Consider the following 26,809-nt stretch of genomic DNA (forward strand, 5'->3'; position numbering starts at 1 on the left):
CCAGTACTGAAACATATCAGCAGAGGTAATGGTACAAGAGTATATAGCAGACAGCTAAACCAGTACTGAAACGTATCAGCAGAGGTAATGGTAGAGGAGTATATAGCAGACAGCTAAACCAGTACTGAAACATATCAGCAGAGGTAATGGTAGAGGAGTATAATGTCGATCTGTAAAGGGAGGCAGCAGATGAATCCCTGCGACCGACTTTACAGAGAGCCTTAGAATAGATTTTCTATAGGCAAAAACATGGTGTCATCAGGCAATACTCCTTCACATCCCTCAGACACTTCACTTAGAGAGGAACTGGGCTTCAATTTGCTTAGAAGCGCCTTTCACAGAAGAAATCAAGGACATCATTCTTCACCACCTCCTAAGGAGGCAAAGTTTGTAACACTGAGGTATGAGTGAGGTGGGAGGTGTATTTATAGGCATTTGAGGTTTGGGAAACTTTGCCCCCTCCTGGTAGGAATGTATATCCCATAGCTCATGGACTCTGGCCACCTATATGAAAGAAATAACACCACAACTTTGTGGTCTTGCGATACGCTGCAAAATCTGTTGGCGCTCTACAAATAACCGATAATAATAATAATAATACCAGTATAGTCAAAACGAAACCAATGTAAACAAGCACAAAAACAATTGGCATGTAAATTAAAAGGAAAAAAATGTTCATTAAAAAATATATAGTACCAGCATATAATAACGTGTAGCAAGTTAATCAGCCATAAAGCATAGTGCAATGTTTTCTTTGTATCACACCACTTCGGAAGCTCTCAATATATGCAATTCTACTGCAAGTTAAAATACATATTTCTTAAACCTTAAATAAATCGATAGCAACCTGCTGCAGAGGAAGTTCTATGTTAATGAGGAAGGAACAAACATTTCAGAGGATTTGGCACATTAACATATCCAAGCTTCTTAGGAGGATCTTTAGTTTGTACGGTAAATGGAAATGTTAATCCACAATGCAAGCAAAGCCGACATAGACTGAAATGTTTTATTTTGCAGGACGTTGGTGAAAGTGGACAGTGGTTTTTGTGTAGATCTCAAGGTGGACTCTGGTGGCTTAATAAGTAGACAAAAGGAGAATTAGATTCTGATAAACTAAAAGAAAAGCCATCTAATGAAATGTAATTACCATAATCATGAAATATCTCTATCTCTCACATGTCCACAAAACAGCAAGCAACACAAACACCATGAAGAAAATGGCATACTTATGGTCACATTCATTGAGGCCGATTTATCATTATGCGGGCAGACATGATCCGGATATGATCCGAGGTAGCGGATCATATCCGCCACATGCACCAGCATTTCTCGTGGAATGCTTTTGCAATGCAGCCCCCGCACATTCACGGCCAATTGGCCGCTAGCAGGGGGTGTCAATCATCCCGATCGGAATGATTGCTGTCCGCCACCTCAGAGGTGGTGGACGAGTTAAGGAGCAGAGGTCTTAAGACCGCTGCTTCTTAACTTCAGTTTCAGAGGAACCTGAAACTAGGGGAGTAGATTGCAGCATCCGCTGCTTGATAAATCTACCCCATTGAGTGGATCTGCAGCAATGTGAAGGTATATAAGCAAAATACATGGTCAAAAAATATCCCAGAGGAAAAAAAAATCCAGTATGATTTGTTCTGAAAACAGGAAGCATTGTGAGTATGTTTGGTTGGTGTCTGATTGCATTTGGACGTTGTAAGATTAGTTTACATCAACACTATGAAACACATGGCTGATGTCTATTACTCTAGAAGAAGCAGCACCAAATGTGATTGAAGCTACATTGTATTTTAGCCTTGTATGATTGTGGTGTAAACATTTAGACCATGGTAATCTCAGGCTTGATGGCTGAAGAGATTCCTCAGTAATCCTCTGCAGAGCAACATATTGCAACCTGAGAAGTAAAGTGCTTTGCTCCCAACAGAGTTCTTTCCTTAAAAGTGTTGATGCACATTGACAAATTAAAAAGTATCTTCAATTAGCACTGAATGGAATCTAGAAACTAAAAGTGTCCTTCATATTTCAGAATCGGCATACATTCCATTTATTAAATAATCTACTTGGGTGTAATCTTTTTTCTGATAACTTTCATATGCTTGAATGGCAAATAACACTATGACTGCCAAAAAAAATAGGTTCCCTAACAAAAGTACAGCTAATAGAATGCTTTTGTCCCGGATGTGCTTAGTCACCCCCTCTGCCACAGTAAGGAAGCCACCCTTATTCTTATTTTGGTCTGGAGCTTGAGTGGTAGACTCAGTGCTTGTCATGGAAGATTGGGTTATTTCCTCCGTGGTTACAATGTTGGGGAGGGTGGATTTAGACTGGTCAGGTACTGGATTAGATGTAGAGTTGTGTTCTTTAGTCTTTGGGAACTTTGTTACTTTTGTTATAGCAGCTGAAGACATTGGCAAGGAAGGAGTGATTGGAAATGTTAGTGCTGAGGTGGAACCTAAAGGTTTGCCATCAGTTCTATGGTTTGTAGCATCTGTTAACAACTCCCTTACAGTACTTGTAACAGGAGACTTCTCTTTAGCATTGCTTGTAGCGGATATTGTTGTATTAATAGCCATTGCTTCTGCACTGTTATTTAGTGTTGTCTTTGGTGTAGTTTCCGCAGATGTTATCAGAGCTGTTTTTGGCTCTGGGCTGGTTGTTATAGAAGGTGAGGTTATTCTGGTAGTTGGCACAAACATTGTTGGCACTGCAGTTGCTTCTACAGTGGTTGGCACAGGTGTTGTTGGATCTGTGGTGCTGGACACATGTGTCGTTGGCTCTGCATTGGTTGGTGCAGTTGTTGTTGGGTCTATCATAACTGCAATACCAGTTGTTTTCTCTGGGGTGTTTTCTTGTGTTTTGGTGGTTGTTGGTTTGGCTATTATTGTTGTAGCTATTTTTGATTCTCTTGTTGACATAAGTGTTTTGTTTTCAATTAGTGCTGCAGTAGTTATCTCTACTGTCTGTGTAGTTCGGACAGTTGTAGACTCTGTAATGGAGCTTGTCTGTTTTTTTATTACTTCAGAAACATTCTCAGGAAACAATGGTGCCATTGACATTACTGCTTGTACGTCTAATGGGTTTGCTGTGCTTGTCTTGGCTGATACTAGGAGTGTGCTAGATGTTGTACTCTCAGGTGTGGTGGTTTTAGTGCTTGACAAGATGGCAGATGTGGTAGTGTCAGCTGGTTTTGTGCTCCAGGTAGTTTCAATATCTAACTCTACTGATGGTTTTGTCACTGATGTCACTGTATTTTCTATATAATTTCCTGAGATTCTTGTCTCTCTCTTATTCATATGATGTTTCTTATCAGCAAAACTTCTCATCTGCACTGAAATGACATCTCTGCGTTTTCTTCTCTTTCTAACAGTGATCACATCTAAAGGCAAATAAAAGTTATAATAAAATGTGTGTTAATGCACAAATACACTTAAATTCACACTAAAATGTATAATTATTATAATTGTTCTATTTAAATATGCCAAGTGAGAAAGGTCAGTGTTGTGATGCAGGCAGCAGGCCAGTGGGGTGGCTGTGTGCGGAGGGCAGCAGGCCAGTGGGGTGTGCGGAGGGCAGCAGGCCAGTGGGGTGTATGGAGGGCAGCAGGCCAGTGGGGTGTGCGGAGGGCAGCAGGCCAGTGGGGTGTGCGGAGGGCAGCAGGTCAGTGGGGTAAAGCGGAGGGCAGCAGGCCAGTGGGGTGTGCGGAGGGCAGCAGTGGGGTAATGCGGAGAGCAGCAGGCGAGTGGGTAATGCGGAGGGCAGCAGGCGAGTGGGGTGTGCAGTGGGCAGCAGGAGAGTGGGGATGTGCAGAGGGCAGCAGGAGAGTGGGGTGTGCAGAGGGCAGCAGGCGAGTGGGGTGTGCAGAGGGCAGCAGGTGTGTGGAGTGCAGCAGGTGAGTTGGATGTGCGGAGGGCAGCAGGAGAGTGGGGTGTGCAGAGGGCAGCAGGAGAGTGGGGTAAAGCGGAGGGCAGCAGTGGGGTAGGCGAGTGGGGTAAAGCGGAGGGCAGCAGTGGGGTAGGTGAGTGGGGTGTGCGGAGGGCAGCAGGCGAGTGGGGTGTGCAGTGGGCAGAAGAAAAAGAACACGGGAAAAAGAACACTACAGATGGAAATGAAATGATCAGGTTAGCATAATTTATGTTTTCCATCTTAAATGGGAAGAGTCCACAGCTGCATTCCTTACTTTTGGGAAACATATACCAAAGCTCTAATGCTAACGGGAGGGAAAAAGTGAGGCGGACCTAATCTGAGGGCACCACAGCCTGCAAAACCTCTCCCCCGAACGCTGCTTCAGCAGAAGCAAAAACATCAAACTTGTAAAATTTTGAAAAAAGTATGTAAGGAGAACCAGGTAGCCGCCTTACAAATCAAATCCATAGAGGTTTCATCCTTGAAGGCCCCAAAGGAAACCACTGCTCTTATAGAATGAGCCATAGTCCACAGAGGAGGCGTGTGTCCCACCGTCTCTATGCAAAACTGATGACACTCCTCAATCAAAAAGGTAAGGAAGTCGAAGAGGCCCTCTGACCCCTACGCTTCCCGGAAAGAGAACAAACCGAAAAAGAGGTTTGTCTAACTTCCTTTGTGGCCCGAAGATAGAACTTCAAGGCACGAACCACATCCAAAAATACGTTGTAAACGCTCCTTCGACAAGGAGGATTAGGACATAAAAAAGGAACCACGATCTCTTGATTGATGTTGCGAATTGACACAACCTTAGGAAGAAACCTAACTTGGTTCGTAAAACAGTCTTATCGGCATGAAAAGCCAGATAAGGAAGGACACATTGCAAAGCAGCAATCACAGATACTCTGCATGCATAAGCAATAGCCAGTAGAAAAGGAACCGTCCAAGACAATAATTTTGTGTCTACTTCATGCATAGGCTCCAACGGAGCCCGATGCAACACTTCAAGGACAAGATTTAAACTCCAAGGAGGAGCCTAGATCTAAACATAGGTCTGATCCCAGCAGAGCCTTAACAAATGGCTGCACATCTGGATGCTCAACAAACCTCTTGTGCAGTAACACAGACAGGCCGATCAGGGGACTTGCAGAAAGACCCTTCTCCAGTTCATCCTGGAGAACAGAATAAGTAGATCCTCCACACCAACTTATGATAGATGCGACGAGCAACCAGCTTACGAGCTTGATGAGAAAAAAAAATAACTCTCTCAGAAACCCCTCTCTTGGCTAAGACTAAGCGTTCAATATCCCTGCAGTCAGCCTCAAAGAATCTAGACAATGATGAACAAAGAAACCTTGGTCAGCAGACCCCTGCAACAAGGTAACTTCCACGGAGGAGATGATGACATCCCCACTATATCCGCGAACCATATCCTTTGCGGCCAAGACAGAGCAATCAGCCTTCTTGATTTGAGACACTACACTAGGAAGTAGTGGGAACAGTCAGAAAGGATAAATTAGATTGAACCTCCAAGGCACCGCTAATGCATCCGTTAGCTTCGTTGGAGGATCCCTGTACCTCGACCCATATCTGGGTAGCTTGGTATTGAAACGTCATAAGATCTTCTTCTAGTAAATCTCTGGAGAGACCATTCCAGCGGATGAAAGGATTGTCTGCTGAGGAAATCCGCTTCCCAGTTGTCCACACCCGGAATGTGGAACGCTGACAGCGAACAAACGTGGGTCTCACCCACACCAGAATCCGAGATACCTCACTCATCCTAGGGAGCTTCTCATCCCCCCCCCCCCCCCCGATGGTTGATGTAAGCCACCGAGGATATATTGTCCGATTGGAAACTGAATAACTGGGACGAACCCAGCAGAGGCCAAGCCTTCCTAGCATTGTATATTGCCCGAAGATCCAAAATTAGGTCAGGAGGGAGCTTTACCTCCCGGCACCCCAAACAGCTCCCCATCCTGACAGACTCGCAACCGTAGTCACAATCACCCAGGATGGTCTTAAGACGGATGTCTCTCAGGACAAGTGATCCGGATAGAACCACCAAGAGAGCGATTCTCTCGAACGGTTGTCCAGAGAAATCTGTTGAGACAGATCTGAATGATCGTCGTTCCACTCCTTCAGCATGGGCAGTTGCAACAGTCTGAGGTGAAACCTGGCAAGGGAAATAATGTCCATGCTGGACACCATGAGACCAAGCACCTCCATACACCGAGCCACAGATGGACTTAATGAGATCTAGGGGGCAAGATGTGTTGAAGCTAGCTTGCTACGTCTCTGGTCTGATAGAAATATTCTCATGTCTATGGAGACTATTATAGTACCCGTGATTCGACCCTGGTACTTGGCACAAGAGAACTCTCTCTAGATTATAGGAACAAAGAAGACAGAGGAGAGATTCCGAATAGTCCTCAAAGCCGTAGCTAGACCAAACGGAAGGGCAATAAACTGGAAGTGCGGGTCCAGGAATGCAACCTTAGGAACTGGGAGTGGTCCTAGAGGTTTGGTACGTGAAGGGAGCATCCTTCAGATCTATCATGGTCATAAACTGTCCCTCTCGAACGAGGGGAAGAATGGCGCTTATTGTCTCCATCTTGAACGAGGGGACATATAAAAACTTGCTTAAGCACCTTAGGTCCAGAATCAGACGGAAAGTTACCTCCTTTTTAGGGACCACAAAAAGGTTTGAATAGTATCCAAAACCTCTCACTGCGATAGGCACTGGGACAATAACTCCTAAGAGGACAAATCCCGTACACGCCCCAGAAAGGCTACCCTCCTTACTGTGTCAGGAAGACAGAAGGAATCTGCCCTTGGGTGGCTGAGACTTAATACCTATCTAGAAACCTTGAGTTATGACCTCCAGGACCCATGGATCCTGCACCACGTCCCTGCACCAAGCAACTGAAAAGAGCGACATTCTGCCCCCTACATGATCCAATAGAGGACAGGGGACCACCCATTCACGCCGACTTAGACTCGGCAAGCTTCTTGCTCTGCTTGGATTTATCCAGGACTGAGCCGGTTTCCAAGAGCTCTTGGTTTTCTCTTGCTTAGCGGAGGACAGCTGAGATGGGTATAATCAGAACGAAAGGAACGAAAATCATCCCTTATACTAGTTCATATACTCTTGTTGTAGGAGGGCACCCTTGCTCCCTGTGACTGTGGAGATAATTGAGTCCAGGCCTGGACCAAACAAAATCATTCCCTTCAAGGGGATTAAGAAGTCTAGACTTAGAAGTTAAACCCGCTGAACAGAAAAAGCTGAAGCCATAGCATAGCCAATAATCTGTCACAGAAAAAAGAATTAGCAACCCTCAAGGCCGTAAATCTTTCCTGAGGAACGTCGAGGAGACCCACCACCTTGATCAAATCCTATAACGAGTCACACCAGAAGGTAGTTTCTCCAGCAACCGCGGCAACAGTTGAATACATTCTTCTTGTTTTTAGTATGATAAAATAAATTTCTTTATCCAAACTTCTTATAAAAGAAAAATAGGATCTTATAGTTTTATTTATTCATTTATTTAGGGTTTGCACTATTCAGTTAGGAAAAAAAATCTTTGTAGGAGGACTCTGCACAGAAAGTGTTAACTCAGAGCAGATTGCCATTAATGAGATACCTTATTCTTTGCTGCTGTTACAAAGGTGGATTGGAAATATCTATGTATAACATGGAAGTCACGGTGCAAAATTTGTGCAGAGGGTCTAACCATACAAATAAAATAATAAAATACCTGTGTAAAGGGTCAGACAATACTCCCAGAAAGTGTGCATTTAAAAAGACTGCAAAATGTGATATGAAAGTAAATTGGAAAGTATCTTAAAATTGCTTCTCTTTCCGAATCTTAAAAGTTTATTTTGACTTGAGTGTCCCCTTAATCATGACTATGGCCTGGAAAAAAACTGAATATTCCGTAATCTTCTTGTGAAACAAGACCAAACTAGCAGATAAATCATTATCCAAACCACCCTGAAGAAATTGCCAACTGAACCCATGGTCCACATACTAGGAAATAAAATAATTTTTTTTAAAGAAAGATCTTTTTATTGGACACAATAAAAGAGAAACAATCACATCAGCATTGGTATATTCAGCAAGAGGTGACATTTACTGAATCCTTATCGTTGACAATCACTGGCAACATCTAGTTCATAAAAATTCTCCAAGAAGGAGAAAGAAAACAAAGGAAGGTAGAAGAAAAGAGAAGATAAAAGAAAAGGACAAGAATAGGAAAGAGGGTGATTGTATTATTGAGAAGGGGAGAAGCAAAGTAATATTTATATCTGCTATCCAATATGTAGTCCGAAAAATATGGCAATTATAATATATAGTAATAAAGGCTATTGAATCCAACAAATTAGTCAAACAGTCGCCTAGATTTAGAGTTCTGCGGTAGCCGTCAAAAGCAGCGTTAAGGGCTCCTAACGCTGCTTTTTACCGCCCGCTGGTATTTAGAGTCAGTCAGGAAAGGGTCTAACTCTCACTTCCAAGCCGCAACTTTTCCATACCGCAGATCCCCTTACGCCAATTGCGTATCCTATCTTTTCAATGGGATCTTCCTAACGCCGGTATTTAGCCCCTTAAGGACCAGCGACGTACCCTGTATGTCACTGGCCTTTTTTTGGGACTTGATTGTTTTATAGCGCGGTCTTGCCCCAGCGTTGAGACTGCTCTATACCACTAAGCCTGCTGGAGGGAGGGTATTAATAGCGTCTTCTTGCTAGACTTGTGCTATTATGTCCTGAAAAAACCCTTAATGACCAGTGACATACAGGGTACATTGTGGTCATTAAGGGGTTAGAGTCTTGGCTGAAGTGAGCGGTAGAGCCTCTACCGACAAGACTCCAGCTGCAGGAAAAAGTCAGTAGTTAAGAGCTTTCTGGGCTAACGCCAGTTTATAAACCTCTTAACTACTGTGCTCTAAAGTACACTAACACCCATAAACTACCTATGTACCCCTAAACCGAGGTCCCCCCACATCGCTGCCACTCTAATCATTTTTTTTTAACCCCTAATCTGCCGACCGCACACCGCCGCCACCTACATTATACCTATAAACCCCTAATCTGCTGCCCCTAACATCGCCGACACCTACATAATATTTATTAACCCCTAATCTGCCTCCCCCAACGTCGCCGCTACCTACCTACACTTATTAACCCCTAATCTGCCGACCGGAGCTCGCCACTACTGTAATAAATGTATTAACCCCTAAACCGCCTCACTCCCGCCTCAAAAACCCTATAATAAATAGTATTAACCCCTAATCTGCCCTCCCTAACATCTCCGACACCCAACTTCAAGTATTAACCCCTAATCTGCCAACCGGACCTCGCCGCTACTCTAATAAATGTATTAACCCCTAAAGCTAAGTCTAACCCTAACACTAACACCCCCATAAGTTAAATATAATTTAAATCTAACTAAATAAATGAAATCTTATTAACTAAAGTATTCCTATTTAAAGCTAAATACTTACCTGTAAAATAAACCCTAATATAGCTACAATATAACGAATAATTATATTGTAGCTATTTTAGGATTTATATTTATTTTACAGGCAACTTTGTATTTATTTTAACTAGGTACAATAGCTATTAAATAGTTATTTACTATTTAATAGCTACCTAGTTAAAATAATTACAAAATTACCTGTAAAATAAATCCTAACCTAAGTTACAATTAAACGTAACACTACACTATCAATAAATAAATTAAATCAATTAACTACAACTACATACAATTAAATAAACTAAATTACAAAAAAACAAACAAACACTAAATTACAAAAAATAAAAAAAGTTTACAAGAATTTTAAGCTAATTACACCTACTCTAAGCCCCCTAATAAAATAACAAAGCCCCCCAAAATAAAAAAAATCCCTACCCTATTCTAAATTAAAATAGTTAACAGCTCTATTACCTTACCAGCCCTTAAAAGGGCTTTTTGCTGGGCATGCCCCAAAGAAATCAGCTCTTTTGACTGTAAAAAAAAACACAATACCACCCCCCAACATTACAACCCACCACCCACATACCCCTACTCTAACCCAAACCCCTCTTAAATAAACCTTACACTACCCCCCTGAGGTTTTCCCTACCTTGAGTCGTCTTCACCCAGCCGAGCACCAATGGACGAAAAGAAGACATCCGGAGCGGCAGAAGTCTTCATGCTATCCGGGCAGAAGAGGACATCCGGACCGGTAGACATCTTCATCCAAGCGGCATCTTCTATCTTCATCCATCCGGAGCGGAGCCATCTTCTTCCAGCCGACACGGATCCATCCTCTTCTACCGACGCCTACTCCCCGAATGAAGGTTCCTTTAAATGACGTCATCCAAGATGGCGTCCCTCGAATTCCGATTCGCTGATAGGATTCTAATAGTCAATCGGATTTAGGGTAGGAAAAATCTGATTGGCTGATTGAATCAGCCAATCAGATTCAAGTTCAATCGGATTGGCTGATCCAATCAGCCAATCAGATTGAGCTCACATTCTATTGGCTGATCGGAATTGACCATGCATTGTAGGAGCTGTCTACGTTAAACACATCTAACATAAGGGTAATCATTTAAGAGTATCACCAAGGGATTTAAAGGGACACTAGTTCCCAAAATCTTGTCTATACACTTAGAGACGTTGTTCCAATAAGGTTGAATAACTGGGCAGAGCCCCCAGATATGCGACAGAGTGACAACTTCTCCCCAATGTCTCCAACACTTATCTGATGCTGCAGGGAATATATTATGTAGTCTGTGTGGAGGAAGATACCACAAGACAAAAAAAATGTATGGTTCGTTTCTACTAATGAAAGAGATAGACGATTTTTTAGTATTGGAAAATGTTACTTCACTTTTTCTCGTCTAAAGTGACATTGAGTTCTATCTCCCACTTAGATTAATATGTTGGAGCAACTTTGGGGAACATGTCTTAAAAAATTGCATATCAGTGATAAATGTTTTCTAACAATAGCTGGTGAGATGCAAAGTGTTTCAAAAGAAGTTAACATTGTCGTAAGGTGAGATTTATGGGGGTTATATAGAATGAAGTGTCTGATCTTTAAATACATGAACCACTTATCAAATGAGGGGCCAATTTCTTCTATTATGTCGGCTTGACTTTTAATAAGACCCTCTTGGACCAATAGATATGTCGGTACATTTGGTGGTTAATTATTATTTATAGGTACTGCTTTAATAGAAAGGTAGATTGAGAAAGCACTATTGTAACGAGGGGTTAGAGGTGAAAGTGAACTGGAAATTCCACCAATAGATCTAATTGTTTTATCCCATACCCTTAGTGTACTAGAAAAAAGGAGATTTAAATATGCTTGTGGGGGTCTTTATTAGGGTCTTGACATTTTATCTTTAAGCCACTATCGAAATTGAGACATTTTTCTTCCTTGTTTATCAATTTCTCAGGTCCCCAATAACCTTGGATTAAAGCTTTGAGTAGCATACCTCGTAGAGGGGAATAAATCACTGCTCATACTTCCAGAGCAGTCGCCTAATCTTGGGCTTTCAGAAATTAAGCATCAATTGAACAGATTTGCAAGGCAGCTACTTGGTCATCTTTACATACCTTTACAAAATTCTACCATTTTGACATGTTTGCCTCTTCTGAGGCTCCTTTTGGTAAAAAAAAAAGTTGTGCAGGCTGCAGTGCCTATTTAGTACCTCTTCCTGCCATAACAGTTTTTCCCGTCCTATTTCATGGTGATCTCATGGACTTCACCGCTTAGGTATAAGATCCCACATATAATGGCTTGTGGACTCTTACCTTCTTATGAAAAAAACCAAAACTTATGCTTACCTGATAAAATGAACTTCGTTCATAATGGTGATAGTCCATGAGATCTGCTCTTGCTTTTTCCATAAAAGTTGGTGGAAGTACTAGTTTGCACTTTTTTTACTCTGCTTTTTCTTTCCTACTCTCTTATTTTTTCCTTTCTCTTGACAATATGTATGATTAAGGAATTATGGGAAAGTTGGAGGTATTAAAAATCTGTTGTGTGGGGTGTTTTGCCTCCTCCTGTAGGACTGGATTTTAATCCCACATGCGATGACTTGTGGACCATCAAGAAAGAAAACAGAATTTATGCTTACCTGATAAATTACTTTCTCTTGTGGTGTATCCAGTCCACGGATTCATCCTTTACTTGTGGGATATTCTCCTTCCTAACAGGAAGTGGCAAAGAGAGCACACAGCAGAGCTGTCCATATAGCTCCCCCTCTAGCTCCACCCCCCAGGTCATTCGACCGAAGGTTAGGAAGAAAAAGGAGAAACCATAGGGTGCAGTGGTAACTGTAGTTTAAAAATAAAAACCACCTGTCTTAAAATGACAGGGCGGGCCGTGGACTGAATACACCACAAGAGAAAGTAATTTATCAGGTAAGCATAAATTCTGTTTTCTCTTGTAAGGTGTATCCAGTCCACGGATTCATCCTTTACTTGTGGGATACCAATACCAAAGCTTTAGGACACGGATGAAGGGAGGGAACAAGACAGGTACCTTAAACGGAAGGCACCACTGCTTGTAAAACCTTTCTCCCAAAAATAGCCTCCGAAGAAGCAAAAGTATCGAATTTGTAAAATTTGGAAAAAGTATGCAGCGAAGACCAAGTTGCTGCCTTACAAATCTGTTCAACAGAAGCCTCATTTTTAAAAGCCCATGTGGAAGCCATTGCTCTGGTAGAATGAGCAGTAATAGTTTCAGGAGGCTGCTGGCCAGCAGTCTCATAGGCCAAACGGATGATGCTTTTCAGCCAAAAGGAAAGAGAGGTAGCGGTCGCCTTTTGACCTCTCCTCTTACCAGAGTAGATAACAAACAAAGAAGTTGTTTGTCTGAAATCCTTAGTTGCTTGTAAATAGAACTTTAAAGCACGAACCACATCAAGATTGTGTAACAGACGTTCCTTCTTTGACGAAGGATTAGGACACAGAGAAGGAACAACAATTTCCTGATTAATATTCTTATTAGACACAACCTTAGGAAGAAAACTGGGTTTGGTACGCAAAACTACCTTATCTGCATGGAACACCAAGTAAGGTGAGTCACACTGTAAGGCAGATAACTCTGAAACTCTTCGAGCAGAAGAGATAGCTACCAAAAACAAAACTTTCCAAGATAAAAGTTTAATATCTATGGAATGTAAAGGTTCAAATGGAACCCCTTGCAGAACTGAAAGAACTAAATTCAGACTCCATGGCGGAGCCATGGGTCTATAAACAGGCTTGATTCTGACTAAAGCCTGACTAAACGCTTGAACGTCTGGTACCTCTGCCAGACGTTTGTGTAAAATAATAGACAAAGCAGATATCTGTCCTCTTAAGGAACTAGCTGATAATCCTTTCTCCAATCCTTCTTGGAGAAAGGACAATATCCTGGGAATCCTAATCTTACTCCATGAGTAACCCTTGGATTCGCACCAACAAAGATATTTTCACCAAATCTTATGGTAGATTTTCCTGGTGACAGGCTTTCTAGCCTGAATCAGGGTATCGATAACCGACTCAGAGAAACCACGCTTAGATAGAATTAGGCGTTCAATCTCCAAGCAGTCAGACGCAGAGAAATTAGATTTGGATGTTTGAAAGGACCTTGAAGTAGAAGGTCCTGCCTCATTGGCAGAGTCCATGGTGGAACGGATGACATATCCACTAGGTCTGCATACCAAGTCCTGCGTGGCCACGCAGGTGCTATTAGAATCACCGACGCCGTCTCCAGCTTGATTCTGGCAACCAGACGAGGAAGGAGAGGAAACGATGGAAACATAGGCCAGATTGAAGGACCAAGGCGCTGCTAGAGCATCTATCAACACCGCCTGGGGATCCCGAGACCTGGACCCGTAAAGAGGAAGTTTGGCATTCTGACGGGACGCCATCAGATCCAATTCTGGAGTGCCCCATAGCTGAGTCAGCTGGGTAAATACCTCTGGGTGGAGTTCCCACTCCCCCGGATGAAAAGTCTGCCGACTTAGAAAATCCGCTTCCCAGTTGTCTACTCCTGGGATGTGAATTGCTGAGAGGTGGCAAGAGTGATCCTCCGCCCACCCGATTATTTTGGTTACTTCCATCATTGCTAGGGGACTCCTTGTTCCCCCTTGATGGTTGATGTAAGCTACAGTCGTGATGTTGTCCGACTGAAATCTGCTGAATTTGGCCGCAGCTAGCTGAGACCATGCCTGAAGAGCGTTGAATATCGCCCTCAGTTCCAGAATGTTTATCGGGAGAAGAGCTTCTTCCCGAGACCATAAGCCCTGAGCTTTCAGGGAGTCTCAGACAGCACCCCAGCCCAACAGACTGGCATCGGTCGTTACGATGATCAGACTGGTCTGCGGAAACACATTCCCTGAGACCGGTGATCCTGAGACAACCACCAGAGAAGAGAATCGCTGGTCCCCTGGTCCAACTGTATTTGAGGAGACAAATCTGCATAATCCCCATTCCACTGTTTGAGCATGCATAGTTGCAGTGGTCTGAGGTGTATCCGTGCAAAAGGGACTATGTCCATTGCCACTACCATTAGTCCGATTGTCTCCATGCACTGAGCTAGAGACTGTCGAGGAATGGAATGAAGAGCTCGGCAAGTAGTTAAGAGTTTTAACTTTCTGACCTCCGTCAGAAATATTTTCATTTCTACTGAGTCTATTAGTGTTCATAGGAAGGGAACTCTTGTGAGGGGGGAGAGAGAACTCTTTTTGATGTTCACCTTCCACCTGTGAGACCTCAGAAAGGCCACTACGATTTCCGTGTGAGACTTGGCTCTTTGGAAAGTTGACGCCTGAATTAAGATGTCGTCTAGATAAGGCGCCACTGCTATGCCCCGCGGTCTTAGCACCGCCAGGAGGGACCCTAGCATCTTTGTGAAAATTCTGGGAGCAGTGGCCAGCCCAAAAGGGAGAGCCACAAACTGAAAATGCTTGTCCAGAAAGGCAAACCTGAGAAACTGGTGATGATCTTTGTAGATAGGAATGTGTAGATACGCATCCTTTAGATCCACGGTAGTCATATATTGACCCTCCTGGATCATTGATAAGATTGTCCGAATGGTCTCCATCTTGAATGATGGGACTCTGAGGAATTTGTTTAGAATTTTGAGATCCAGGATTGGTCTGAAAGTTCCTTCTTTTTTGGGAACCACAAACAGGTTTGAGTAAAACCCCAGCCCTTGTTCCGCAATTGGAACTGGGTGGATCACTCCCATTGTATTTAGGTCTTCTACACAGCGTAAGAACGCCTCTTTCTTTGTCGTGTCTGTAGACAGACAAGAAATATGGAACCTTCCCCTTGGAGGGGAGTCCTTGAATTCTAGAAGATATCCCTGGGATACAATCTCTAAGGCCCAGGGATCGTGTACGTCTCTTGCCCAGGCTTGAGCGAAGAGAGTCTGCCCCCTACTAGATCCGGTCCCGGATCGGGGGCTACCCCTTCATGCTGTCTTGGAGGCTGCTGCAGGTTTCTTGGCCTGTTTACCCTTGTTCCAGCCCTGGTAAGGTTTCCAGGCTGCCCTGGGTTGTGAAGTGTAACCCTCTTGCTTTGCAGCAGGGGAGGATGAAGCGAGAACGCTCCTGAAATTTCGAAAGGAACGAAAATTATTTTGTTTGTTCTTTGTCTTAAAGGACTTGTCCTGAGGGAAAGCATGGCCTTTTCCCCCAGTGATGTCTGAGATAATCTCTTTCAATTCAGGCCCGAAAAGGGTCTTTCCTTTGAAAGGGATGTTCAATAGTTTGGATTTTGACGACACATCGGCCGACCAGCACTTGAGCCATAGCGCCCTGCGCGCCAGAATGGCGAAACCTGAATTCTTTGCCGCTAACTTAGCTAGTTGGAAAGCGGCATCTGTGATAAAAGAATTAGCCAGCTTAAGAGCCTTAATTCTGTCCATAATGTCCTCATATGAGGTCTTCGTCTGAAGCGCATCTTCCAGCGCCTCGAACCAGTAAGCAGCTGCAGTAGTTACAGGAACAATGCACGCTATAGGTTGGAGAAGAAAACCTTGATGAACAAAAAATTTCTTAAGTAAACCCTCTAACTTTTTATCCATAGGGTCTTTAAAAGCACAACTGTCCTCAATTGGTATGGTTGTGCGTTTAGCAAGTGAAGAAACAGCCCCCTCCACCTTAGGGACCGTCTGCCACGAGTCCCGCGTGGTGTCAGATATGGGGAACATTTTCTTAAAAACAGGAGGGGGAACAAACGGAATACCTGGTCTATCCCACTCCCTAGTTACTATATCCGCAATCCTCTTAGGGACCGGGAACACATCAGTGTAAACAGGAACTTCTAGGTACTTGTCCATTTTACACAATTTCTCTGGAACCACCAAAGGGTCACAGTCATCCAGAGTAACTAATACCTCCCTGAGTAATAAGTGGAGGCGTTCTAGTTTAAATTTAAAAGCCAACGTATCTGAGTCTGTCTGAGGAGCAACCTTTCCCGAATCGGAAATTTCTCGCTCAGACAGCACATCCCTCGCCCCCATTTCAGAGCGTTGTGAGTGTATATCGGCTACTAAAGCGTCAGAATGCTCATAATCTGTTCTTAAAACAGAGCTATCACGCTTTGCCGGTAACATGGGCAGCTTAGATAAAAATACTGAGAGGGTATTATCCATAACTGCCGCCAAATCTTGTAAGGTAAAAGAGTTAGACGCGCTAGAGGTGCTAGGCGTCGCTTGAGCGGGCGTAACTGGTTGTGACACTTGGGGAGAGGTCAACGGGCTAACCTCATTACCTTCTGTCTGAGAATCATCTTGGGCCACATTTTTAAGTGCAACAATATGGTCTTTAAAGTGTATAGACATATCAGTACAAGTGGGACACATTTTGAGAGGGGGTTCCACCATGGCTTCTAAACACATTGAACAAGGATTTTCCTTGGTGACAGACATGTTTAACAGAGTAGTAGTAAGACAAACAGGCTTAGAAATCACATTAATCAAGCAAAAACACACTTTGCCAAAAAATGTTACTGTGCCTTTAAGAAATAAAAGAGGCACACAATTTTCCAAAACAGTGAAAAATGCACCAAACTTTCTGAAATTTACACAGTATGTACCTAAAGCATTGGTAAGATTGCACAACTAGCAAAAAAATCGATTAACCCCTTAATGCCCAAACCGGATAAATAGTAAGCTAACAGACCGGTTAAAACAAATTTAGCACCTTGCCACAGCTCTGCTGTGGCCCTACCTTCCCTTAGGAGTCAGATTTATGGGGAAAAAGCTTCTTATGGGTCAAACGAGAAAGGAAGTAAGGGCGCTAAAAAAGCTTAAAATACCCCTTAAAAGCTGACAAATAATTACATAAAGATGACTAGGGACTTAGATAGATTATATGTATATTTAATACACCTTAAAATTAGACAAAAAACAAACTATAAAAAAGGGACGTCTCCCTATAAATTTTGTAAGTGCACTTGCATATAAGAACAACGATTTAAAAATATTTCAACATGAAAAATATATAAAATATATTGGATTCAAATACCAGAGTTCAATAAAGCGGTAGATACTGTATTTTTGGAGAGAGTTCACTCCTTAGGACATTGCCGTTTAACGGATAAAGTGTCTATATCTAGTCTCAGATGTTAAGTATACAGTTTTCTTGATAGCTGGTCTATGTTAGATTTGCAGGTTAAACCGTCTGTACTTTATCTCAGATTTTTGGTAACAACTTTACCGGTAGCCGGTCTCTGTCAGGTAAGCTTCGTGTGTGTTCCTCAAGATCTCAGCGTCTGACGTCACAATTTCTGGCTCGGGGGCTCGTCTCTATCCAGCCAACCAGAACCTCCGTGGGTTCCTGTCTGTTACTCCGCTGCTGTCCGGTCCGACTCTCAATGATCAGGTTATAGTTGGAGATTGCTCTTAGTGCTGTGCACGCAACCTCTTTCGTACTATCCGCCAGGGGATAAAAAAGACAAATTACAACCCGGGTTGGTAATTCTTCTTCTGTATGGTGGTGGTTAGTTCTTAGAGTATAGTATGTGGTACTAGTGTTTCTACGCGTTTCACTCCTTTCAGAGCTTTATCAAGAATGATGGGTCCTCAAACTGTAGCAGGAGCCTCCATGTGAACACAGCCTGAAGATCTAGTCAATCTAACTGCGCATCTGAGGCGCAAAATTAGGCCCCTCCCACCTTACTCTGGTGCTGTGAGGCCTAAAGAAACACTCCTAAGAGTTATAATATTAGCCATGTGGGTAACAACCCCTGAAAGAAACCCAAAGGGACCTTCTAAGTGTCTCAAAAACGATATTTATAAGTAAAAACCGTTTGCCATAAAAAAGTGTCAACTTGCCATAAAATAGTGTCAACCAGCATAAATTAGCCCTGTTATGTAAGCTTGTAATTCCATACTTAGTCTCTGAATAAAGCTTACCCTTCCCTCATGGGGATCTTATCAGTCCTTTTCTAGCATTGTCACAGTCTTGTCTAGAAATAAATGACTGAACATACCTTATTGCAGCCTAACCTGCAAACCGTTCCCCCCAACTGAAGTTTTCTTGTACTCCTCAGTCCTGTGTGGGAACAGCAGTAGATTTTAGTTACAACATGCTAAAATCATTTTCCTCTCTGCAGAAATCTTCATCCCTTTTCTGCTGGAGAGTAAATAGTACAAACCGGTACCATTTAAAATAAACTTTTGCTTGTAGAACAAAAACTACAAATCTAACACCACATTCACTTTACCCTTTCCGAGAGAGACCCTATTGCTTAGAGCCGGCAAAGAGAATGACTGAGGGGTGGAGCTAGAGGGGGAGCTATATGGACAGCTCTGCTGTGTGCTCTCTTTGCCACTTCCTGTTAGGAAGGAGAATATCCCACAAGTAAAGGATGAATCCGTGGACTGGATACACCTTACAAGAGAAATTAATTTATTAGATAAGCATACATGAAAGCTTATATTTAAAACCTTAACAACTTTTCTTACATACTATAAGCCCCAGGATAAAGGTCACGTTAAGACACTCACCAGACAGACTCTCTACAACCCATCCGGCAGCAGCCTTACGACACAGTTTGTGGTTGTGACAATGCAGGAGGACACATTGGCCTTGGAATACTAACGACCAATTACAGGAAAGATCTGAAACAGAAAATACATAAAATAATGTGTATAATATGCATAAATAGTCCAAGTAGAACGACACAAAAAAAATAGATATGGCTGGGTGTTTTTATTCTAAAGTCAGTAGAGGCATAGGAATCTAAAAATTAAAACATTACTTATTCTTTGTATCAGTGTAGACTTGTATATCGGTCTATAAAAGACAAGGGATGACAATTCTGTGGCTAAACACCAAAACAATCAGTTGTTGTAACCATGTATGGACCTATCTATCCTGATTATCACAGCTTTCCTTGTCCTCACATTACTTGTGTTAGTAGGTAATGCAAAGTACTCTGAGCACAAGGAAAGCAGTGAAAAACAAAATGTATGCTTACCAGATAAATTATTTTCTTTCCTGGCAGGGAGAGTCCACAACTTCATGCATTACTGTAGGGAATATCAACACCTGGCCACCAGGAGGAGGCAAAGATACCACAGCCAAAGGCCATAAATATCCCTCCCACTTCCCCTATCCCCCCCAGCCATGCGGTCGAGGGAACAAGGAAAAGCAAGAGAAACATTAGGGTATAGAGGTGCCAGAAGAAAAAATAACAGGAAAGCCGCCTAAAAAATTATACATAAGGGTCTCAGAGCAGGGAATCCACGGGAACACTGGCAAGCTGACCAGCAACCCTAAGGCGCACCAGAAATTGGACACCCAACGCCAGCAGCTGGATATGAACCAACCACCCTTGCGGTTCAAGCCACATGGCTAACCACCAGATGACATGGGCTACCCTGTGACAAAGAGTAAAAAATACTCAGAAAACCTGGCCAACCATGAGCAGGTTAGGTAGATGGAGCGAGGACACAGCTCAAGTTCCCACTACCGTGGAACACCCCGACCAGCCCTGAGATTTAAGATTCCAAAACTACCCAGAAAAAAGGTCAAGCGAAACTTCAGCAACCGGAAGTCTCAGGGAGAAAAACAGGTCGAGTATCCAATAGTTCAGGCAAACCTTACCCTAGAACTAAACACCCCAACTGGCCAAAAAAAGCCAGACACAAGGGTACGGATGCATATCCAGAAATCCAGATAGCGAGAGAACTCGAAGGCCCCGATCAAAGGAAGGAACCACCCCTAGCTAAAGACCAATACTCCAAGGAGCAAGGCTAGACGTCGTATGAAGATACTTCAGAGCCTCAGGACGACCAAGGGATAACCTTGAGGTCAAAAATCCTACTAAACAGGAATAGTCTCCCTAACACCTTCGTACAAACAGAGGGCACAAGGAAGAGAAGGCATAAAGCCTACCAAGCTCCGGAAAACCCCGAGCTAAACAAAAATCCCTGCAGGGAACAACTATCACCCGGAAACACAGATCCCTATAAAAGGAGATCCACTCAGCCGGAGGCAATGGAAGAAGACCCAAAGGCCTCTTATAACTCAGTCAATAGTAAGAGCTGCATCTAGATAAACTAGAAACAGCCTACGCGTACACCTGCAAGGTGTTAAGAACTGCAACAGGTTTCAAACTGCAAACCTTCCGCATGTTAGACAGCAATCCTGTACAGGCTGTTGGATCAAGCCCAAAAGGACAAATCCAGAGGCCTAAAAAAGAAGGCCAAACCGGTCAATAGCGGTAAGAGGCATTAAGCCCTCCCACCCTCCACCACATAGGGGAGGAAACTCTAATTTCTGATGAAATCAGATGTCAGAGTGACCCAGCGGAAAAACTCCCCTGCTCAGTCATCTATGACTGAAGGCTATAAGGACTGAAACAATCCTTTCCACCTCACGGACCCACAGGTCCTCTCGAATGCTTAGTTGAACATGAAAACAAACAATGATAACCATTCGAGCAGAACAGCGCCATGTGTCTGAACAGCCGCAAGATCGAACAAACCCGACAGGACCAGCCTGCACCTAGGGTCCCAACCGGCAAGCTGCAAACATTTTCCCTCGTAGGGCAAAAAACAGAAAACAGACATTTTTAACAGAGGACTAACATGTCCAACAACATGCCGAAGAGTACTACCATCCATAAGAGACACAAAAACAATTAAAAATTCTGACACTTCTCTGCCATCCTCCTGGGACGAAAGGCAAAAAATGACTGGGGGATGAGGGGAGTGGGAGGAGTATTTAAGCCTTTGGCTGGGTTGTCTTTGGCTCCTCCTGGTGGCCAGGTTCTTATTTCCCAAAAGTAATGAATGCAGCTGTGGACTCTTTCCATTTAAGAAAAAACAAGGAATTTTTATTAGCCAATAATTTATGGCTCACCAGAGATGATTGGCCCTAGGGTTTGGTAATTATGGAATTTATACTGAACACCATATGCTCACCTGATGTTATGAATGCCTTACACTGCTGTCTGCACTGCTCCTTACTACTGTTCCCATCAATCCCAAGAAATGTCACTGCAGTCTGTTTGGGATCTTCAATCCTACTGTCAGAGAGACACAGGTTGATTGCCCAAACCAATACAATGCTTCTCCACATCATGGCCACCTCCAGGATCTTTCTGGGCCACCGGTGTCTTATTTAATCTTCTGTACCATAACGTATCTAGAATTACAAACAATATGTAGCTACATGAGATAAAACGCACATTGTACCACAAAACCCAACATGGACCTGATCTTGATATGTACAACTAATTCTACTCTTGCAGATCTACCACAAGAACACTCTTCCAATAGAGGACGCAGCCAATATAAATGCTGCTAGTTTTATCTGTATAATTATTTGGAAGGAATGTGGACAGATTTGTGCTTTTTTTTTTATCTACAATCAGTATTTATATTACACATTGTACAGGGAATTACATTTTGAGTTAAATGAAAGAGTTTGCTGCGCCTCTTACAGTTGCACTGTAAACAGAGACCACTATGTAACAGCTAGAAGACAAACTCATTAGAGAACCACAGAACTCATGAGAACGTTTAAAGGGACACTGAACCCAAATTTTTTCTTTTGTGATTCAGATAGAGCATGCAATTTTAAGCAACTTTGTAATTTACTCCTATTATCAATTTCTTCGTTCTCTTGCTATTTTTATTTGAAAAAGAAGGTATCTAAGCTTTTTTTTTGTTTCAGAACTCTGGATAGCACTTTTTTATTGGTGGATGAATTTATCCACCAATCAGCAAGAACAACCCAGGTTGTTCACCAAAAATGGGCAGGCATCTAAACTTACATTCTTGCATTTCAAATAAAGATAGCAAGAGAACGAAGAAAAATTGATAATAGGAGTAAATGAGAAAGTTGCTTAAAATTGCATGCTCTATCTGAATCACGAAAGAAAAAATTTGGGTTCAGTGTCCCTTTAAGAGGAAATATTAAAAAACTTTTTAGATTAATATAAGAGGAAAACTGCAGATTATTGCTTAAAGGGACAGTCTACACCAGAATTGTCATTGTTTTAAAAGATAGCTAATCCCTTTATTACCCATTCCCCAGTTTTGCATAACCAACACAGTTATATTAATATACTTTTAACCTCTGTGATTATCTTGTATCTAAGCCTCTGTAAATTGCCCCTTTACTTCAGTTCTTTTGACAGACTTGCAGTTTAGCCAATCAGTGCCTGCTCCCAGATAACTTCACGTGCACGAGCACAGTGTTATCTATATGAAATACATGAACTAAGACCCTCTAGTGGTGAAAAACTGTTAAAATGCATTCTGAAAAGAGGTGGCCTTCAAGGTCTAAGAAATTAGCATATGAACCTCCTAGGTTAAGCTTTCAACTAAGAATACCAAGAGAACAAAGCAAAATTGGTGATAAAAGAAAATTGGAAAATTGTTTAAAATGACATGCTCTATCTGAATCATGAAAGTTTATTTTGACCTAGACTGTCCCTTTAAATAAAAGGAGTTAAAGACGTATATAGCCCTCTGTGTCTGTCTAGTGTTTCCGTGAAGCGTACAAAGAGCAGAGAGGGAAGGTGCCCGATCATAACCACATATGTGGTGAAACGCGTTAGGTCATAGCTTAATTGTGCACAATTATCTACAAGGTGCACCAGAGTTTATTTATTGCAATTTAATTTAAGGTGCAAAAGGGAAGACAGCTGAATAAAGGCACAAGAAAAAAAATAAAGGCCAACCCTATTGCTACACACATGTTACAGTGACGCAATGATGTGCTATGTCTGTAAAAAGGGAGACAGAGGGTTGTCATGTAGCCAAACTATCCTTTTACATTTCTAGAAAACTAATAACTGCTCAGTAAATGCCGCAATGACAGGATTGCCATATATGGAGCGTTACAGTGACAGATGAGGTCTGTAGTTCTGTCATCATCTGACTGTAACCCTAACCCTTTAAATGCTAAAAGATAAAGAGATGCACATTCAGACAGCGATTAAAATAAGTGTATTGCAGTTATTAGCAATAGAAAACAGATATGCTGGAAACTAAAAGGGGAAATATTAAATATCCAGGTCACAATATAATTACCAAAGTATCTCAAGAAAGCCATTAATACAGCATACAGCACACACACATAAAACAGCACACACACACACACATTCACATAAAACAGCACACACGCATATACAGAAAACAGCACACATACATATATACATACATAAAACAGCACACATGCATATACAGAAAACAGCACACACGAATATACAGAAAACAGCACACACGCATATACAGAAAACAGCACACACGCATATACAGAAAACAGCACACACGCATATACAGAAAACAGCACACACGCATATACAGAAAACAGCACACATACATATATACATAAAACAGCACACATGCATATACAGAAAACAGCACACACGAATATACAGAAAACAGCACACATACATATATACATAAAACAGCACACACACACACATTCACATAAAACAGCACACACGCATATACAGAAAACAGCACACATACATATATACATAAAACAGCACACATGCATATACAGAAAACAGCACACACGAATATACAGAAAACAGCACACACGCATATACAGAAAACAGCACACACGCATATACAGAAAACAGCACACACGCATATACAGAAAACAGCACTCACGCATATACACATAAAACAGCACACACACACATTCACATAAAACAGCACACACGCATATACAGAAAACAGCACACATACATATATACATAAAACAGCACACACGCAAATACATAAAACAGCACACACGCATATACATAAAACAGCACACATGCATATACATAAAACAGCACACATGCATATACATAAAACAGCACACACGCATATCACATAAAACAGCACACACACATAAAACAGAACATACATATAAAACAGCACACACAGCACACACACATACACATAAAACAGCTCGCACGCATATACATAAAACAGCACACACGCATATACATAAAACAGCACACACGCATATACACATAAAACAGCACAAACGCATATACACATAAAACAGCACACACACATATACACATAAAACAGCACACACGCATATACACATAAAACAGCACACACACACACACATTCACATAAAGCAGCACACACACATATACATAAAACAGCACACACACATTCACATAAAACAGCACACACGCATATACACATAAAACAGCACACACGCATATACATAAAACAGCACACACACATTCACATAAAACAGCACACACGCATATACACATAAAACAGCACACACGCATATACATAAAACAGCACACACGCATATACATAAAACAGCACACACGCATATACACATAAAACAGCACAAACGCATATACACATAAAACAGCACACACGCATATACACATAAAACAGCACACACGCATATACACATAAAACAGCACACACACACACACATTCACATAAAGCAGCACACACACATATACATAAAACAGCACACACACATTCACATAAAACAGCACACACACATTCACATAAAACAGCACACACGCATATACATAAAACAGCACACACACATATACATAAAACAGCACACACACATTCACATAAAACAGCACACACGCATATACACATAAAACAGCACACACGCATATACATAAAACAGCACACACGCATATACATAAAAACATAATTTATGCTTACCTGATAAATTTATTTCTCTTATGGTGTATCCAGTCCACGGATCATCCATTACTTGTGGGATATTCTCATTCCCAACAGGAAGTTGCAAAAGGACACCCACAGCAGAGCTGTCTATATAGCTCCTCCCCTAACTGCCATATCCAGTCATTCGACCGAAAATAAACAGAGAAAGGAGAAACCATAGGGTGCAGTGGTGACTGTAGTTTAAAATTAAAAAATACCTGCCTTAAAATGACAGGGCGGGAAATAAATTTATCAGGTAAGCATAAATTATGTTTTCTCTTGTAAGGTGTATCCAGTCCACGGATCATCCATTACTTGTGGGATACCAATACCAAAGCTAAAGTACACGGATGAAGGGAGGGACAAGGCAGGTACTTAAACGGAAGGTACCACTGCCTGTAAAACCTTTCTCCCAAAAATAGCCTCCGAAGAAGTAAAAGTATCAAATTTGTAGAATTTTTAAAAAGTATGAAGCGAAGACCAAGTCGCTGCCTTGCAAATCTGTTCAACAGAAGCCTCATTTTTAAAGGCCCATGTGGAAGCCACAGCTCTAGTAAAATGAGCTGTAATCCTTTCTGGAGGCTGCTGGCCAGCAGTCTCATAGGCTAAGCGGATTATGCGTTTTAGCCAAAAAGAAAGAGAGGTTGCCGAAGCCTTTTGACCTCTCCTCTGTCCAGAGTAGACAACAAACAAAGCAGATGTTTGACGAAAATCTTTAGTAGCTTGTAAGTAAAACTTTAAAGCATGAACCACGTCTAGATTGTGTAATAGACGTTCCTTCTTTGAAGAAGGATTAGGACACAATGATGGAACAACAATCTCCTGATTGATATTCTTATTAGATACCACCTTAGGTAAAAACCCAGGTTTGGTACGCAGAACTACCTTATCTGCATGGAAGATCAGATAAGGAGAATCACATTGTAAGGCAGATAACTCGGAAACTCTACGAGCCGAGGAAATAGATACCAAAAAAAGAACTTTCCAAGATAAAAGTTTGATATCTATGGAATGAAGAGGTTCAAACGGAAGCCCCTGAAGAACTTTAAGAACCAAATTTAAACTCCATGGTGGAGCAACAGATTTAAACACAGGCTTGATTCTAACTAAAGCCTGACAAAATGCCTGAACGTCTGGGACATCCGCCAGACGCTTGTGCAAAAGAATAGATAGCGCAGAAATCTGTCCCTTTAAGGAACTAGCTGACAATCCTTTCTCGAATCCTTCTTGGAGAAAAGATAATATCCTGGGAATCCTGACCTTACTCCATGGGTAGCCCTTGGATTCACACCAATAAAGATATTTACGCCATATCTTATGATAGATTTTCCTGGTGACAGGCTTTCGTGCCTGAATTAAGGTATCAATGACTGACTCGGAGAAACCACGCTTTGATAAAATCAAGCGTTCAATCTCCAGGCAGTCAGCCTCAGAGAAATTAGATTTGGATGGTTGAAAGGACCTTGAAGTAGAAGGTCTTGTCTCAGCAGCAGAGTCCATGGTGGAAAGGATGACGTCCACCAGATCTGCATACCAAGTCCTGCGTGGCCACGCAGGTGCTATCAAGATCACTGATGCTCTCTCCTGCTTGATTTTGGCAATCAGACGAGGGAGCAGAGGAAACGGTGGAAACACATAAGCCAGGTTGAAGGACCAAGGCGCTGCTAGAGCATCTATCAGCGTTGCCTTGGGGTCCCTGGACCTGGATCCGTAACAAGGAAGCTTGGCGTTCTGGCGAGACG

At 42.2% G+C, this 26,809-nt stretch overlaps 1 protein-coding gene across 1 annotated transcript in view; it reads right to left on the reverse strand.

Moving 5' to 3' along the window:
• Positions 1–653: 653 nt before the first annotated feature.
• The window catches only part of LOC128665750 (uncharacterized protein C11orf24 homolog), a 215,856-nt gene continuing 189,700 nt past the window's right edge, over positions 654–26,809 (reverse strand). Inside the window, exons 2-4 of the mRNA XM_053719939.1 lie at positions 21,330–21,552; positions 18,906–19,019; positions 654–3,385 (exon numbers count right to left, since the gene is read on the reverse strand). Of these exons, the coding sequence (XP_053575914.1) occupies positions 2,025–3,385; positions 18,906–19,019; positions 21,330–21,489 (1,635 nt within the window). The 5' untranslated portion in view covers positions 21,490–21,552 and the 3' untranslated portion in view covers positions 654–2,024. The remainder of the gene's footprint in view (positions 3,386–18,905; positions 19,020–21,329; positions 21,553–26,809) is intronic.

The sequence above is a fragment of the Bombina bombina genome, chromosome 7 (genome assembly GCF_027579735.1).
Source record: "Bombina bombina isolate aBomBom1 chromosome 7, aBomBom1.pri, whole genome shotgun sequence".
Taxonomy (NCBI): Eukaryota; Metazoa; Chordata; class Amphibia; order Anura; family Bombinatoridae; genus Bombina; species Bombina bombina.